The sequence below is a fragment of the Lutjanus erythropterus genome, chromosome 16 (assembly GCF_056507025.1).
Source record: "Lutjanus erythropterus isolate fLutEry1 chromosome 16, fLutEry1.hap2, whole genome shotgun sequence".
Classification (NCBI taxonomy): domain Eukaryota; kingdom Metazoa; phylum Chordata; class Actinopteri; order Lutjaniformes; family Lutjanidae; genus Lutjanus; species Lutjanus erythropterus.
In genome coordinates, this window is record NC_139332.1 from 29017743 (window position 1) to 29035766 (window position 18024).

At 38.4% G+C, this 18024-nt stretch overlaps 2 protein-coding genes across 2 annotated transcripts; one reads left to right on the forward strand and one right to left on the reverse strand.

Annotated features, from left to right (window-relative positions):
- Positions 1–670: 670 nt before the first annotated feature.
- prcc (proline rich mitotic checkpoint control factor) lies at positions 671–6775 on the reverse strand. Its single transcript, XM_084739177.1, has 7 exons — positions 5969–6775; positions 5825–5872; positions 4990–5478; positions 4492–4584; positions 4112–4258; positions 3295–3360; positions 671–1337 (listed from the first exon to the last, which is right to left on the reverse strand). The coding sequence occupies exons 1-7, from the start codon at positions 6278–6280 to the stop codon at positions 1251–1253; spliced, it is 1242 nt and encodes a 413-aa protein (XP_084595303.1). The 5' UTR covers positions 6281–6775; the 3' UTR covers positions 671–1250.
- Positions 6776–9355: 2580 nt separating this feature from the next.
- Positions 9356–17244, forward strand: LOC146313304 (hepatoma-derived growth factor-like). The gene is made up of 6 exons (XM_084739325.1): positions 9356–9821; positions 11812–11888; positions 12806–12944; positions 13664–13822; positions 13913–14101; positions 15472–17244. The coding sequence occupies exons 1-6, from the start codon at positions 9735–9737 to the stop codon at positions 15490–15492; spliced, it is 672 nt and encodes a 223-aa protein (XP_084595451.1). The 5' UTR covers positions 9356–9734; the 3' UTR covers positions 15493–17244.
- The last annotated feature ends 780 nt before the right edge of the window (positions 17245–18024 follow it).

Below are 18024 nucleotides of genomic sequence, written 5' to 3' on the forward strand. Positions count from 1 at the left end.
AAGAGTGAAACAAAACCTAAAAAGAAGTTTAAGTTTAAGCTAGATCAAAGTTTAAGGCACCATAAATTAAAGTTAAAACATGATTTAAGCAGGTGTAAAAAATGAATTTTTGTTGGTGCAACGCAGCCTAGCTGACAATCACATCAATTCAAGATACTAAAAAGACTTGTTACTGGGATTTAGAGGAAAGAAAACCAACTGAAACAGTAAGATGCATGCTGGGTACAACCAGGTAAAACTGAGGTAAAATTCCTGTTTCACATCAAGGAAACTAAAAAAAAAGTCTTTTTTTTTTTTTCTAGAAAGTTTCTCTCTCTCTCTTTTTTTTAGAGGCGATTCTTCATCAAAGGTCAGACGATGAAGACATGTTGAGTTTCAATGTGCTTCTCCCACAGGCTTCAACTGGTCTGCCTGTCGCCAACCAGAGGCCAGTATTACATTTACCCTTTCTTCTTTTTTAGTTTCCTTGTTTCATGTTAAAATCAGATGATTCTCGTGTCTTATGGCAACAAAAGAACCAACTGAAACAAAAAAAAAAAAAATGCATGTTTGGTTCTCTGGCAAATCATTATGTAAACAGACTTTTTCACAACCAACTTTTCAATGCAAAAACCTAAAAAAAAGAAATTTCAAAAAACAGGGATAAAAATAATGCAGCATATACCTGACACAAGTTTTACACCCTTAATTTAATAAATCGTCATGGGCAACCACATCATGTTCAACTTTATTTTTTATTACAAAGCAGCTGATTGAATGTATGAATATGTCATGTGTCACAGCTTTATAACGACTTCAGTTCATTTCTCATTATGATCAGAAACATTTTACTAACATCTGTATGTTTGCCAGAGAACCAAACCTGTTCTCTCCAGTCATCTGTCACCAAGAAACAAACCAACATCGCTGTATGAAGAGAAAGCATACATGTTAAAAAGGAAAACGTATATAATCTCTCCCACTGACTGGCTGCAGGTACCTTAAAAACACTGTTACACTCTCATGTAGGTACAGCTCCTATATTTACTGTGACTGGATTTTCATTACAGTGACACCTTATAAAACAGTTCACCAAAAGAACTACTGAATATTAACAATTCAACACAAATACAGGAAGGAGGGCTGGAGGGAGAAATCTGTATTAAGGTGTGTATAGTTTCTTCCCAAGCACAAGTTTTCTCTGTGTGCAGGGAAATCTGGAGAGCTCTACTCTACGTTCTGAAGCCCCCAAAGAGTCCGCGGTGTGACATTTAGAAACCATATTTGGCCTGGGTCTGCCGGCGGGTGAGCTTGTTTTCTGCCCAGTTGTTCTTCAGCTCCAGCTCACGTTCCTTTGCCTGTGAAAGAGGGAAAATAAAGTAAAGTTCCTGGTCAGCTTTTGTGAGACTAAATGTCACACAGATAATGCCTTTCAAAAGAGCAAATGTTGATTTTAAAGATGTTGATTTTTTGGGGGCCAGATCGGTTTATTAAATTTTAACTGCTACATTTTTTAAACGTGAGTGGCCAGTGAGGAATCTCTAAAGGGTATGTAAGACAAATTATGGGAGTCAGATTACCAGAGATATCATGGGGCGGGGGGGGAGTTTAGTAGAGAGGAAGGACACAGACAAATATGAGATTTGAATACCAACCAACAATGCAAATAAATCCCCACCCTGTGTGCTTATCCCAACTTTGAATACCATTCCTGGTGTGTGTGACAGAACAATAACCAACATGACTGAGAAAAATTTACTAAACAAGACACTCAGACCAGGTTGAACTACCGAAGATTAATTTATTCTAAGCATAGTTCTAATCAGAGGTTAGCAACGCTAGGTTTAAAACGAGCAGAACCAGATAAAGTAAGCAGATCTCTGGTGCGCAATTAAAAACTAACATCAGTTTAGTAAATCCAAGTTTAGTGACTTGAACTGAAATTAACTCGAGTGAAATCAAAGTAGAGATGCTTGCTCACGCAATGAGATAAATAAATTCAAATGCTGTTGGGACCTAGTAAGTATAAAAGTAAGGGGAAACTTAACTTTGTATTCCCTAACAGGATGTTCGGTAGCTTGCTAATTAGCTATAAAACACAACATTGTTTGCTAGCTAAAAATTTAAAATGTTTCGATGTTCGCTAGTTCTAATTTCTTGTATTTTCTTAAAAACTAAATTGAGGTTTAAAGAGAGGTTTAAATTGAATCTTTCTTAATTTTAAGCTACTTTTCAAGTTTGGTGCAACATTCTTTAAACGGGTTTAAAAGTCCTCGTCAGTGCAACCCACTCCAGTTTGTTTGATTTATTCATTGATCTGTGGCCAAGTCCACATAAAGAGGAGATCCTGAGTACCGTACCAAAACAAGGAAGTGGACCGCTAGTGGCATCTTGCAATTGGCCGGCCACACAGCAACAATAAAAAATGTTGTGTAAACCATGATGCAAGTGTACTATTACCAATGTGAAAGCTGACCAGCGGGGGAGTAGAGAAGAAGGGGGGGATCTTAGTCAGGCACGGTACAAAGCAGTATTACCCAATGTGAAAACACCCTTTAACAAGACACTACTAGCAAAGTTAAGAAAAATTCTGCTTCTTTTTTTTCTTAAACACGTCTGAATGTCTTGTGTGGGCTCACCATCGGCTTCCGCTTACTGAACAAACCTCAGGTATAAAGAAGTAAACACAAGGTTTGAGGTTTGCTCTGTACAAACTTGAATGGCAGCCAGCAACCTGAAGCATGTGCGGGCGTGTCACACTGGGAGTGCAGACTCTAAGTATGTTGGTACAGAAACCCTGACTCCCATCCTGCTCTGTATCACCTTCAAAACAAACTCAATAATAATCTATGAATTTTGCTAAGTCAGTCATGCACCAGAAGCTCTTGGCTTATCTACAACATATTTTCTGTTTTATTCTGCAGCTCTGATGTCAAAAGAAATATGATGCTGTGGTTCAAGGACAGCACTGACTTTTGGATAAATATCCCCTTGTTGATCCAGAGCATTAACAAAAGAAAACACAAACAATTCCAGGTGTTTCAATTGTCAAATGCGTAGCTTAAATAATGTTAGATGAGTATCAGCTCACTGTGAGTTTATGCTGACACGTTAATGTGTGCACAGGACAGAGACAAGCTGTAAAAAAAAAAAAAAGACTAAACAGTGATTTGAAGATTTCTCAAATATAAGGTGCAGTCCTGTAAAATATACGAGCAGACAGACGTCCCCACAGACGTTCACAGGTGAGATCAGGTGACAAAATTTATGTTGCACCAATAGAGAAAGTAGAATTAGGGCTTTAGCGGCACTCACCTGGTGAATGAGATATGTTATCTGATGCTTGCGTCGCTGTTGTCCTGTGGGTTGTTCCCCTTTTTTCTGCAGAGATAAAAAAGTAGATGTTACAGATGTCACAGAAGTTAAATGTGTTGTTTCTTTGCAAAACTGATTCAGATTCAAGCAATGGGGACATCTCTTTTTTTATGCTTCTTGACTTGCGTTTTCATGACAACATCAAGCCCATCTGCATTTTTTAGCAGAACCTTCAAGAGTCAAATTACAGGTGCAGTTTCCTTCCATGTGTATGTGCACAATAGAGAGAATCCTGTCTGTTGAATCATGCCATTAAATATTTTTAGATTCTACCACATGAAACATTTAATGGCTGCAGGCCAGATGTTATGTGTTCTCAGTCTCAACTGAGTGTAAATCAATGGTGAGCAAAAAGCACAAAATGTACTTCCACTGAGTTAAAATCTGAACATAAACCATAGGACAATAAAGCTGCGACTTTAAGTTGATTAATCGATGAGTCAATCTAAAGAAATTCAGTCATTTTTCGAGCAAAAATGTCAAACATTTGCTGGTTCCAGCTTCTTAAATGTGAGGATCTGCTGCTTTTCTTTGTCACTTATGATAATAAAAGAAGAGTCTTGGGGTTCTGGACTGTCAGTTGGACAAAAGTAATCTACAGATGTTACTTTAGGCTCTGGGAAACTGTGATGAGCTTTTTTCACAATTATTTGACATTTTATAGATGAAATAATTAATTGATTTATCGTGAAAATAATCTGCACATTAATTGATAATGAAAATAGCCTAAAAGCACAACTTTAACACCACAGGTTACCTTGCTGAAGGACTGACGGGTCTGCTTCTCTTCTGTCATGCTCTTTGTCATCCATTGCTGGTTGCCACTCAGCTGGTCGTCACCTTTGATCTCCAGAAACTTCACCTCCTCTTTGCCCCTGTTCCGTTTCCCCTGCAGCCGCATGAACTGAGGTACAGGAAGAAGATGCTCGAAAGAATTAAACACCGTTTTCAGCCAGACTTTAAGGTCATAGAGTGATTCTTTCTGAATTAGGAGCTATTGTTGAACATAAATGTGGAATGAAACAGTCAAACAAAAGTGTTGCAACTGCAAACATATCAAGAATGAACCCATTATTCAGTATGGAGTTAGGTTATGTAGCAAAGCAATGCAAACAGAAGAAGCAGCATTTTTCTTACCGCTTCGTCATCAAACATGGCCGAGTGGCCAGGCTCCTCAGCCTCTGCCAGTCCGGGGTTAGGATCCTGGTAGTATGGCTCATTATAATAACCCTGTCGAAGGAGAGAGGCAAACAGCAGCTTTTATGTAAATTCATGGTTGTTATTTACGGGTGTTAATTTATTATACTTTTTGTCACATTTGCATCTACGCTGTAAACAGCATCAGCAGTACCTAACTGTATAAAATAAAAGTTCATGCACACCTCAACCATTAATGAAGAGTAGGCTTCTTTAATTTTTCCATGATTGTACTCAGATCTGATGAGTGGACAGTTTAAAGGACAATCCAGCACTTACAAAAGAACTGCATTTTGAATTGGATTGGCCTCAACTTTTTTTTAAATACTGCACTTAATGTAATCAAGCAAATTGAAATATTTGCAGTGTATCTAATCTGAATCTAAAGCCATTTGGGTGACATGCACATATATAAGATAGTGTGTGGGTCATGATTACCGGAGGAAAAGCTTCTGGGCCTGCCATGGGCTGTTGGTACTGGGGATATTGACCTCCCCATGCACCAGCTCCCTCGTGGTTCCCCCCAAAGTCGAGAGGGGCGTTTGACTGGCCGGGCTCGTCTGCAGGTGAAAAAGGAAGAAGCTCTGCAGGGGCTCCTGGCTCAGGGTCTACACTGGGGACGACTGCGGGGAGAGGCTGGGAGCTCTCACCCAGAGAAAAGTAGTTCTGTGGGGTTATGTCCTCCTCGTTATCCTGGTCGTCAGTGGCTATTTGTCTAGCCACCTGCAGGGCGGCTGACTTTGCCGCAGCTTTGATGGCAGAAGGTGATGCACTAGAACCAAGCAGACCCTGAGCGGGAGTCCCAGGCTTGGGTCCTTTGGGTTCTTGGCGCTTGGTGAGTGCATGAGGAATCAGGGGTCTATCGATCTCCTTCACTGTCAGGTTTTTGGGTTGTGGTAGAAGAGAGGACAGGCCTGAACCTGCACCCTGGAAGAGGCAAAAGATGGATGGAAAGGGGCAGTGAGTCCAGGGAGCAGCTGCGGTTTGACACCATTTATATACAATGCATAATGGATGAAATAATATATTATGTGCCATTGGTTCCCTTCATTTTTATGCATTTTTAGTCTTACACGGATAGTGCAGATTATATGAAGTGGTTGTATGAGGTACATATCAATATTACCTACAGCAGATGATGTAGAACTGCTTTGACTGTATTTTATTAAAAACAGGTTTGAGTGTTTACTAATCAGCCTGAATATATCTCAATAGGGTAGAAAGATAATTCAAGTAATTGAATATAGTCAAACACGGTAAGAGAGACTTTTACCTGAGGTTGTAGTTTCTTCTTTGCTGGTTCATCGTCGTCAGAGTCTGACTATGGAAAGAAATGCCAAGAATTACAACCTGATTATACACCACAGGAGCTACAACATGTATTGTAAGCAAACAGTTGATTCTAGTCAGCACTCACATCCCGTCTCTGGATCTGTGGCACAGTGATCTTGACAGGCTCTGTTCGCTTCTTCGGCTTAGGCAGACTAGAAAATAAGCCTCCTTTAGATGGCTGAGGATCTAGGTCATCGCTTGACGTGCTGTCCCCTGCTGAAGGGTTCGTTTTTGTCTCCTTGCTTGGTCCATAATCTCCTCCTGCAGATCCTGTCTTTTTGGGAGCAGGCAGAAGTGAGAAGAGCCCTCCTGTGCCAACTCTGCTCTCCGGTGCTGCAGAGGTGGAAGTTTCCTCTGAGTCACTATCATCACTGCTGCCATAGGCGACTAAAGACATGTTTGCTGAGGTTATTAGAGACTATTAGTCTGCAGTAAGTCGTGTACATGGATAACTACTTCCCTTTGGTTAGGTGTGAAGAAGGCGTACTCACGCTTTGCGACGAACTTACTTCGATTAAAGGTAGGATGATCTTTGAATAATATAGCCACACAGATAATAAAATACTTCCCAGTGTAACTGTAGTATTATGAACAACACATCAAGTTAAAGAAGGGCCTCACAGTGAGCTCGTTAAATGAAAGGACTGTCCTAACTTAACGGTGCTAGCTAATGTTAGCTAGGCCGCCGCAGCAGACGATGTTAGCGAGCTAACTGACCTTTTCTCGTTCAGTCCAATTAAATTCGTCTCACATCTGTTGTTGCACACGATATAACATCGGCTGATATAGCAGCTATGGTTCACGCCACAAAACCGAGCCTTTTTAGTCACTAGACTCCATCAAAACATTCGCCTCCATCATTCATGATTGAAGAAATGACAACTGCGCAGCTTTCTGCGCAGCTCGTTCTTCTTCGTCTGTTTGTTTTACGGCGGTAAACAACTTCAGGGCATTAACGCCCCCTACGGACATTTACAGTATTTAAAACACTAATGTTATTCGCGTTTCCGTTCTGTTAAATCCTTTCCTGTAAGAAGCAGAGAATTTAATTATAAGATGAAAACTATTTGTAATGGTTTATTATTTCTTTTTAATTTCTTGGTCTCAGTACATTTTTGGTCACTCATTTGCAAAATGTATAATCAAACTGTATAATCTTTAGATTTTTGCTGCTCACTTTAATACAGACTTATGAATGGTTAAGTAGAGAATGTGCATTTGTAACAAGTTGCCCGATCACTTGGTAAGATGTCACACTAGAGGCTAATTGTTACATGAGACTTTTCAATAAATAAGAACTTCTGTAAAAGCAGGTGGCTGCTGCTGGTCTTTCGTTTTTAATTTCAAAACATTTTAACTGGCCTTGTTTTGTCCTTCACTCTTTTGCATTTTCCTGTAAAAGACATTTTATCATTCTAAGGTTTTTCTAATTAAAGGTTTTTTATGCAATCCCCTATGTATTTCAGCCATTTGTTGCATGTTGCATAGAACATTACACCAACTTTAGCAGCTAGCTAAATCAGCTTCTTCAGGGTTGTACCTGGATAATACTGGGGTGACAATTTGCCCCAAAATCACTGAGACCATTTGCAGCAGAGAAGTTGCATAAGTACAGTGCAAAAACTTACTTATCAGAGTTTTATTACATTAATAGTGCAGTTCAGTTGTTTTCCTTCATGGCTGAAAAATGCATGTCAAGAGCTAAATTACTTCAGAACAGAGCACTGCATGTGACATTGTTATATTTTTTCAGACAGCACAACCTGGTCTTGGAGCTATAACCATGTGACAACTTACCCATGTGACAACATGCCCTAAACTCCCCTGCTAGGAGTATAACCCCTTTTGATAATAAATGGTATCTGCATTATGAATCCTAGATGGAATAATAAACACACATGTAAAATAACTAATAGAGGAGAAGTATTTTGAGACACTTTTACAGGTATTCCAGATTTCCCTATTTAAGCGCCTTAATATTATTTTGGACTATAACATTTATTGTTAAACTGTAAAATATCCTGCCTCCATTACATATTTTTGTCACAGGTGTTAACCACTTTTGAGGGATCATTGCAAAAATGTGTGTTTATGTTCTATATTCTGTATATTATATTCTGTATCAAGAATATCAGAATGGTTTTACTCCCTAATATCAGCTTAGGGCCCTAATTAATATATCTATATTATATCATATTGTGATATGAGACTAGATATCATGATAGATTTTGGATATCATCATAAGTGTTCTTCTCCTGATGTTAAACGCTGTATTACAGTAAAGTGATGTCATTTTCTGAATTATCAGGCTGTTCCAGCTGTTCTATTATTTGATTTTGCCAAGTTAGTTGTTATATTCACACTACTGATTATTACTGCTTTTACTTGCTCTTAAATATATATTACACTATGTAATCTACTTAGTTACTTTCAAAATCATAATTGAGTACTGAGTACAAGTTGGATTAATGTCCAAACCTTTCATGTGCATTTTTGTAGCCAGTCAGGTGATCTGATTGCAAATGGATCAATGAAAACCAGAATGTATGGATGTATTGCACCTCGTTTAACATTGTTGTTTTGTTTGTTTTTTTCTGGTAGAACCATTTGATGAATAGGGAAACTAAAATTTAAAATGAGGGGGGGGAAAGCCAAAAGAATATCCTCTATTAATAATTTATTAAATGTCAACAGTTTTAGTAAGTAAGTAAGTAATGTTTTCATGTAATGGGTGGTAACTACCAAGTCTGAAATTTCTAAGAAATTACCCCCAAATTTCATGGTAAGTATGTGATAATTCGCAAGTGTCATTTTTATGCAAGCAGGTGGAAATTACCATTTCACACATTTGAACTTTCTCTGAAATTAACTGCAAATTTGATATATTACTTGGTGATTACCACCCACTTGCTGATTATCACATTATTACACATTAAATCTGGGGTTAATTTGGGGGTAATTTCTGAGAAAATTCAAATATATTATTCACTAATTACCACACAGTTAACCATGAAATTATAGGACCAAGGTAACTAATACTCTAAGTAGTTTTTGAGACGAGTACTTTGTACTTTTACTCAAGTATTTTTGTAACACTAGTACTTTTACTTGTAATTGAGTAATATTTCAGTAATGTAACAGTACTTGTACTTGAGTACAGATTATCAGTACTGTTTCCACCACTGGTTGTCAGCCACAACCAGCATGATCAATAATTATTGATATTGACTGATATGAAACTACACTATTATGATAGGTTTCTCAACCATATCGCCCGGACCTATAATTATTATAATATATGATTACTGTATTTTATAATACAAATTTATTTTTCAGTTTCAGTTAACCAACTGTCCTGCAGATCTCCAAGTGACTGATCAATTTGCTTAATATGTGTTTTACATGAGAAGCGTACCTGCAGTGTGAGGTTTTGGTCACCAGGGGCGCCACTGTGCAGCTTCATCAGGTACTGGGGGCGCGTCTGCAAAGTGGGAAGCGGGTTTCAATTTCAAACCCAAACAGTCCGAGGGACGTGCCAGTAGCTTGTGGGATAACGTCCAAACCACCAAACCAACTAGTTACAGCGTTTTTGAATTTGTAAGGCCATTCAAACATAAACCAGAGCGTTGCTGCTGTCATCGGCCGTGGTTACAGTCCACAGAATCCGAGAAAAAAAAAAAAGTCGCCCGCCGCGTCTTCGCTCCAGTTTTCCGCGTCTGGTTAATTTGGATAACGCTTGGCTTGTTTGCTGCTGCAGGTGTTGACCAATCCGGATACTGCATCACATTAAAACTACTCACTCTGTTGTAACATCACATTTTATCGGACAGCAAGTCGTTCCTGCAAGAAACATGCCGAGGTCCAACAGGCAAAGAGAGTACAAACCTGGAGATCTTGTATTTGCTAAAATGAAGGGGTATCCGCACTGGCCTGCGAGGGTAAGCACACAATGTTAAATCTCTTGTTTCCAGGCTTTGGTTATGTATTCATTTCTGCCCGTCTGACTGTCTGCTTCTAGCAGTTGTTTACCTGCGCGGCCTAACAGTAGTTAGCATTTAGCCACCATGAGTTAGCCTTGTGTCCGGAAGGGAACCCTTGATTTGCTAAACGCTCGCGAGATCTGTAAGATTTTGTTTTTAATTGCGAATCTTATACAATTCTGTTATGTAATAAAATGTTAAAACGCTGCGGTAACGTCTGGGGACAGACCACACTTGGTTGTGGTTAGAGAAAGATCATGTATTGCTCCAATATTTGCACTCGCGCGAGATTTTTCGCGGGTCTGGGGTTACCCTTTAGACACGACCGTTGCTCGGCCGTTAGCTAACGTTGCCCAGCATCCACACGCAGCTAGCCAACAGTAGACAGTTGCAAATTTCTTTCGGGTGATTCATCGTGTAGACAGTCAGACACCTCAGTACCCTGCTTGGATAACTAAATATGAATGTTATTGCTAGCTGCTGTTCGCCACCAGTGCTGCTTTTCATGTGCCGTGTTCGTCTCTCCGGGGGCCTGTTAGGCTAATGTTAACTTAAAGCTTTTTCGTAACCGTTAAAAATAGCCGTTGGGTAACAGACAAATTAACGGTCATGTCATACACAACGTTAACGTCTCTCCAGTAGCAAACGTTGGCTTAATTTTAAAGTTGGGTTATGTGTGGACACCGACGCGAAGCCACGTTATTACTTAGCTAAGTTATGAGCTGGATAAGTTTTAAGTTTTTCCACCATTAACTGTTGCATTACAACTACACATGGCTGCTGGTGTAGCCATATGCGTTGGTGCTTTGTAAACATGCCTGTCTGCCCACACTTCTTGCGACAAGTTGTAGTGTTACTTCTCGTAACGTTTAACTAATTACTTCCATTACGTTTAAACTTGGTCCGGGCTAATGAAACATTAGTGTAACGTAATGTCTACACGATCCATAAACGCACAGTAGCCGTCAGTGTTTCCTAATAATCCAGCATGAGAGAAAATGTTGAACTCTCGGGTCAAACTAGGTTGCTTTTCCCTCTAAAACGCAGCCTTACTCAGAGCTTTATTAATAGTGTCATGCCTATGCAAAATCAGAGAATATGGTGATTAAAACTAACCAAAACGGTTTGGCATTGCAGTGAAGTCAAAGCAAAAATAGAAGAATGTGGAAACAAATCAACACTTAACCCCAAACCACAACAGGCCTGCACGGTTGAAAAGGAAACACTGGGTTGCTGTTTCTGTTTTTGATTTAGCAACCATTCATACAGTTAAATGATAGAATCTATTGCGTCCACCCATACAAGACTCCCTTGGTTTATGAAGAGTTCCTCTAACTAAGAACTAACGGATCTGAGAAAATAGCGAAGTCGGTGTCACTATTCAACTCTGCCTTTTTCCCTCCTTTTTCTCAGTCTTATCACACATGTCCCATGTCAGCAGGCCACAGGCCCTGCCTGCCCCACCTATCCTGACACAGTGGCCATATCTGGGAATGCCAAAAGGCCTGTCTGGTTGATGCCAACGGACACTATGTTTGGCCTTCACAATACTGCTTTCCTGTGCCTTGGTGTCTGTCTGTGCTCTTTCTAAAAACACAAATAAATATTCGCAGAGACGTGGAGGCTAACATAGAACTGTAAGGATGTTAAACATGGGAAATGAAACCAAAAGTAGAGTGACCTCTGTTCCTAGTAGGCTCACGAGGAGTTCAAATTGAAGGCACTTTTACACGAGCTGGTAGAACTTCATCAAGCTGTGAATCACATTTAAATACATCTCAGTAAGCAATTGAAGAGCACTCCATTGTGTTGCATGCTTGTCCTGTCCTATAAGCTTCATTTAGCATCAGTTGTTTTGCTTTAATGTCATTTTAATATCTAAAGAATTGCATGGATTTTTCTGATTCATCAGCATCCTTTCTTATGAAGCTGTGTTCTTGATTTCCAGATTGATGAGTTACCTGAAGGAGCCGTCAAGTCCCCCTCAAACAAGTATCAGGTGTTCTTTTTTGGAACGCATGAGACGTGAGTAATGTGTGTTAATATTGTCAGTCTTTTTACTAAATAATGGCAGTTTCAGCAATTGATAATATTGAAGTGAACACATGAAGTGAGCATGATTTAATGTAGTGCATACAAAGGTCCATAAAGAGATGTTTTAACAGTTGTTGGCCACATTATGATTTTTGCTTTCAGCCACGATCTCCAGATGATATTTAACATTTTTAGTGACCCTGTTGCCATCTAAAATGTTCCTTTGATCCACTTTCTGTCCCATCTGAGTCATGTCACACTGGCCTGATTTCAATTAAATTTTACATTTCTAGAATTATGGAATAAACTTGTGGAAGATCTTTGATGCACCCCTAATTTAGCAGTCAAGTTAAAACTTAAATTCTTCACATGGGATTGTATAGGATAGTGCACAACATTTGCAACCTGCCCCAGGTCCACATTCCTATGAAGTCACTGTCATAATGTTTCTGTTCCATTGATTGTACTTTCTATTATCTTTGTACCTGCTTTTAATTATATTTATTACACTGATGTTCCTTTTTTATTTGTTTGAAGCACACTGAAGTGCTCATTTTTACAAATTATATTTAACAATAATTCATATTATTCAACTTGAAAAACAGTGGGTTGTCAAAATTGCTAATTTGTGTTGATTAAATAATAATTGATATTCATTTTATCACTAGAATGTATTTTCATCACTACCTTCATCATTACTATTATTACTCTATATTGTTCCATGTATGCCTTGAAACTCTCAGTAAACAAAATTGTGTGAAAAAATTGTGTATTTCCATCAGTCCAGTTGTAAAAATAATACATTGCTACCTGTGTGGCATAAAACCCTCTCACACATTTATATTGATATGATTGAGTCAACAGTCGACGTAGACGGATCATTGAATTGTTATGTTTGACCACCACAGGGCATACCTGGGGGCCAAGGATTTGTTCCCGTATGATGAACACAAGGAAAAGTTTGGAAAAACAAACAAGAGGAAAGGCTTTGCTGAGGGGCTCTGGGAGATCGAGAACAACCCCACCGTCACACACGAAGGCTACGAGGTGTGTGTTTTTCTATAGCAGGATAGTGGCCAGCTGTCAGCTCTGCTGTGCTGTCAGTTTGTTTTATTGTACCATGAATAATCTCATTATATTTCTGTGCCCTGTATAAAAGGTTCCCCATAATTCCCAGGAAAGGTTTATGAAATAAGGTGCATTAAAGGGATAGTTCACCCAAAAAATGAATCATCTACTTACCCTCGTGCCGACTGAAAGCCAGGCTTATTGTTTTTAGTCCACAAAACACTGCTGGAGTTAAACAGGAAAACGGTATTGCTGGTCCTCATTCACTTAAAACACTGTTTTTCTGTGTTTTGTGGACTAAAAAACTAAACTCTACCTTCAATCAGCATGAGGGTGAGCAGATAATGACTGAATTTTTGGTGAACTATGCCTTTAAGATGTAAGTGGTAACTGCAATGAACTGAAGCCATAAATGGCAGCTACAGGAAAACTGTCTTTTCTTTTCAGTTCAGCTTCTGATCCTTTGCTTTCCACGGGCAACACAAACATCATAGGCCAGTTTCTTTTTAACACAATCTTTCTTTATAAGGAACAGTCACCTTCCTTATGTAAGCATTTACCATTAGTTCTGCAAATGGAATATTATACCAAACTCTGTAAGAATGCAAGAAAATATCCCTGTTATACTAATACAAGACAACATTTAGACATTGGTGTATTTCTGTGTGCGCCTGACACCACTGCATTTCTGCGTTCAGTCATCGAAGAAGGAGAACGCGTCAGAAGGAGCAGGGGATACAGGTGGCTCGGAGAAAGCAGATGCTGAGGGCAGCAGCGATGAGGATGAAGGAGCCCTGGTCATCGACGAGAAGAATGAGAGAGGAGGCACTAAACGAAAAGCAGAGGAGTCCACAGAGGTGAGGCTCACTCACAGGGTCTGTCACAAACAGAGCTTCATATCCAGTTTGTAGCTGTACGCTCTCTCACACTTGTCATACCTTTGTAAGGCATCTCCCAAGCGGCCGAAGGATACAGAGGCAGAAGGTGACTCCAAAGTAGACAGCAACAAGTCGAACGCAGAGGCCAAAATCAATGATGTGGCTGGACCCAAGGCAACTGCTCCCTCCTCACAGAGCGAGTCAAAAGCAGAGGCCCAGGAAAACGCTCCTGCAGGAGGCCAGCTAACAGCAGAGAAGGTGAGACACTAAGTTGTTAATGTTTCGTTTTTTTAAGTCAGAAATTATGAGGACTTGATGTCCATTTCAGCACCATTAATGTAATTTGTAAAATATTCTGTAGTAATGTTTAAACATAGATACTTAAAGGGATGGTTTGGATTATTTGAAGTGGGGTTGTATGAGGTACTTATCAATAGTTGGTGTATTACTTACAGTAGATACTGGTCAACACACCCCCAGTTTGGAGAGGCAGAGAGGAGTACCAGCATGGAACCTAAGCAATGTACTGCTGTGGACTGGGTCGACAGCAAAACGTATTTTAACCGCTTAAAGAGACAAGATGCATATTTGTTCCCCAGCTTAGAGATACAAATAGCTCCCATTACATTGGAGAGAAGGCCGACGTCGATATCTCCAAAACTATATATAAAAAAAAATGTGTGTATATATATATATATATATAGATATATATATATATATATATATATATATATATATATATATATATATATATATATATATATATATATATATATATATAAATAAATAAATATTATATATATTAAATATATATTTTTGAATTTGCAATCTACTGTTTCTGTTTAAAAAAGGAGCACCTAAAACAAAATCAGTATTAGTATAAGTGTATGCTACTTCAAGACTATTTTCCCTGATTTTTCTTGCCGTCAGCCTTTTCTGACAGGAAACCTGAGTTCTATGAGGCAGTAATTTTACCTCACTGGAGTTTCTGGTCTACCACTGCCTTGATCTGTTAGTTTGCCTTATTGTGTGACTTCAGTGCATCTGAGCTAACTTTTTAAAACACCAAAATGACACATTAACACAAACAAACTAATCAATCGAGGCAGCGGTAGACCAGCAGCTCCCATGTTCTATGAACCAGAATTACTGCTTTCACCAATGGATTCTGGTTGGTTTGGAGACGGTGATATTTAGCTCATAGAACAGGAATTTCCCGTCAGAAAAGGTGGCCTGACGGCAAGTTAAAGTGGTGGGAAAAAATTCAAAATATAGCATACACCTAAACTGATACTGATTTTGCTTTGTTAGGTGGCTAAAGCATGTTTTGCTGTTGATCCTTTCCACAGCAGCACATTGCTTAGCTGGTCCTCCTCTCTGCTTCTCTGCACTGGTGCATGTTGACCGCCATCTACTGTGGGTTATACACTGACTTTTGATAAGTACCTCATTCAACCCCACTTCTAATAATCCAAACTATCCCATTAATGTGGACTTAAAGTCCCGTTTTAGTGTCTTTTCAAAACAGGCAAAAACACAATGATATGATTTGTAAAATATACTGCAGTAATGTTAAGTATTTTTCTAAAACTTTTCTGAAATCTTTTCTCTAATTGTTCTCCCTGCAGCCTGTGACAGACAGTGCTTAACATCAAGAAAACCAAGAACCTTTGACGCTTTTCTCTGGAATTCAAGCATCAACATGATTACCTGCAGGATGCCAGATTTCAGCTGTTTTAATTAATAGGAGAATTTTAAAAAACTAAGTGTTTGTATTGAGAGACAAACAAATCTTCATTTGCCATTTTTGGGATATCATATATCCCAGAAACAAAAAAGTTTGCTAATCTGATTTCAAACAATTGAAATGAGCACTTTAAGGCTCATTTATAAATGGGATTTTGGTGTGTATATATTTTTTATTTCTAAGTGCAATTACATAATTACAAAGACTGAATGCTAGGTGTCAAAACATTTTTTCTTTCAGTTTAGAGGGAATAAACACTGAATATATAGTAAATAAAAAAAAAGGAGAACATTTAAACCACAAAAAAAAGATAAATACTCATTTGATGGTTTTAAAACTTAGATATTGTACAGGAACAAATTTTTCACCCATGCTCTCAGCTTTAGTACATAAATCAAATGTTTTACTTCCATATGTTTCACCTAGCTTCTCAGCCTCATCTTCAATCATATTCAGTCATTGGACACACAATGAGTTGCACTTCCAGATTTCTTCGTCCTGCCCCGTTAATCATTGTCTAGTTCACTGTATGACGTTTTTATGCAACACAGGTTTTGTTGCTTTGGTGTAGTTTATGCTTCATTGCAGGTGACCAAATTATGTGATTGATTTCTCCTGGTTGAATATTTAAAGCCCGTTTTGAGAAGAGCTATTTTAGGATTCAAATAAGTCACTTTGTAAACCCCTCTGTAACTTTCTTTTGCTGATGATTGTGCATTATTGAAAGCAAAGACATTCCTGAATGTTGGTGGAGCTGTGGTTTGTTGGGTGGGTAAAAGTAATATGTTACCACTTTTTTTTTTTTTTTTTTTTCCTGGAGAAATTATCTGGCAAACTCTTTCAAATCCACCAACTCAGCTCTCAATTTCATGTTATTATAATTTCTTATTTAGCTCACATTAATGCTGCCATTGCTTGATACTGGAGATATAATTGTGAATTGCATTCAGTAATTGGTTGTACCAAATATGTTTCTTTTTCAGCTCTGAAATGTATCGCCGACATTGTTAATGCCAACATATGATCAAGACAAAAATAATATGATAAAAATCTACAGAGTAAACCATCTGTAAAACTTTAGTTTCTGATTATTTTTGGTTTCCTACCCTCTTAACTGGAATATGAGTCTGTTTTACTTCAATGGTCTTATTATTTTGGTTGTGAAACAAAGTTGTGATGTTTAAAAGATGTTTTATTTCAGCATTTGTTTAGAAAACATGTTCAAAATGTGGTGTTGTTATTTTCCACTATAGGTAATTTTCAAGGTTCAAGTTGTTGTTGTTTTTTTTAAAATGCTATAGTTGCTCACCATGTTACTTGGGTGTCATCGCTTCAGTGTTTTTTCTGTACTTTAAGCAAGTTTATCAAATGATGAACCTAAGGGAAATTTCAGCTTTTAAAAGTGAAAATCATGATGACTGCAGTGTCTGAGATGGTTTATACTCACCTACACCACACCACTGACTTCAAACTATAAAATGCTCAAAGTTGCCCACTTAAATCTGGAGAAATTCCAAGGGTATAATTTGGCATTAAAGTGTAATTCTTGGTTTAGCTTTCTGTTACTTTTGGAAGTTGTCATTCATCTTAATCTGCTGCTTAGTTTACTGTTGTAGTTGCCAGTCCATTTAATAAACATGTCGATCACAAAAAACTTGTTTTTGTCATGTTTACGTTCAATAAACCGTATTTGTTTATTACCCGCTACCTTAGTCTGGAAAGCACCTAAAAAAACAATCTGAGCTTAGTCATTGTGTTCTTTTTAACCAACAGGATTGTCTGTAATTACTTTTTTGTTTTTTAAATCTTCCTCTTCAGTCGTACTGTTCCTCCTAAACCAGAAATTATGCAGAGTGTCTTGCTCTATGTAAAGTTTCAGTAAGGGGAAAATCCGCTGTTAGTTTTGAAACCAACCAGACCTAATTAATCATTTGACATATCATTTTTCACTGTGGTACAAATATATGAAACCAACGATGGCACCTTTTTGTGTGTGTGTGTGTGTGTGTGTGTGTGTGCGCGCGCGCTTGTCACAAATAATTTGCTCCCAAGGGAGCCTTGCGGCACAGTTCGGGGCTTTACACTGCGATGGCTGAACTAGTTTTGGTGTTATGTAACATGTCCTGACAGTTTTGACTTTGTCATGGGGTTTGGTTGAGTATGAGTTTGTTAAATACATCGGCGGAGATTTGTTTTAACTCCACTTTCATTGTCCTTTGTACAATATCACGAGGTGCTGGACTAAAACTTTTGCAAAGTATTGATTTGTAAATTGTTTCTGTGGCAGCTGGTTCACAAGATTAATGACTGCTTACTGTACAATAGCAGGTTTTAACTTGTCTTGTGGTACATGGGTGCTATAAATATCTCTCAGCCTTGTCACAGTAACACTACAGTATGGCTTGTAATAACTCATTGTATCTGCCTCCATGAT

Coding starts and splice junctions, on each gene's coding strand:
- prcc (XM_084739177.1), bottom strand. CDS start 6,280: ATGTCTTTAGTCGCCTATGGCAGCAGTGATGATAGTGACTCAGAGGAA. Junction 5,873..5,968: donor CACAGATCCAGAGACGGGAT/GTGAGTGCTGAC, acceptor TTCTTTCCATAG/TCAGACTCTGACGACGATGA. Junction 3,361..4,111: donor CCCGTCAGTCCTTCAGCAAG/GTAACCTGTGGT, acceptor TTATCTCTGCAG/AAAAAAGGGGAACAACCCAC.
- LOC146313304 (XM_084739325.1), top strand. CDS start 9,735: ATGCCGAGGTCCAACAGGCAAAGAGAGTACAAACCTGGAGATCTTGTA. Junction 9,822..11,811: donor ATCCGCACTGGCCTGCGAGG/GTAAGCACACAA, acceptor CTTGATTTCCAG/ATTGATGAGTTACCTGAAGG. Junction 12,945..13,663: donor TCACACACGAAGGCTACGAG/GTGTGTGTTTTT, acceptor TTCTGCGTTCAG/TCATCGAAGAAGGAGAACGC.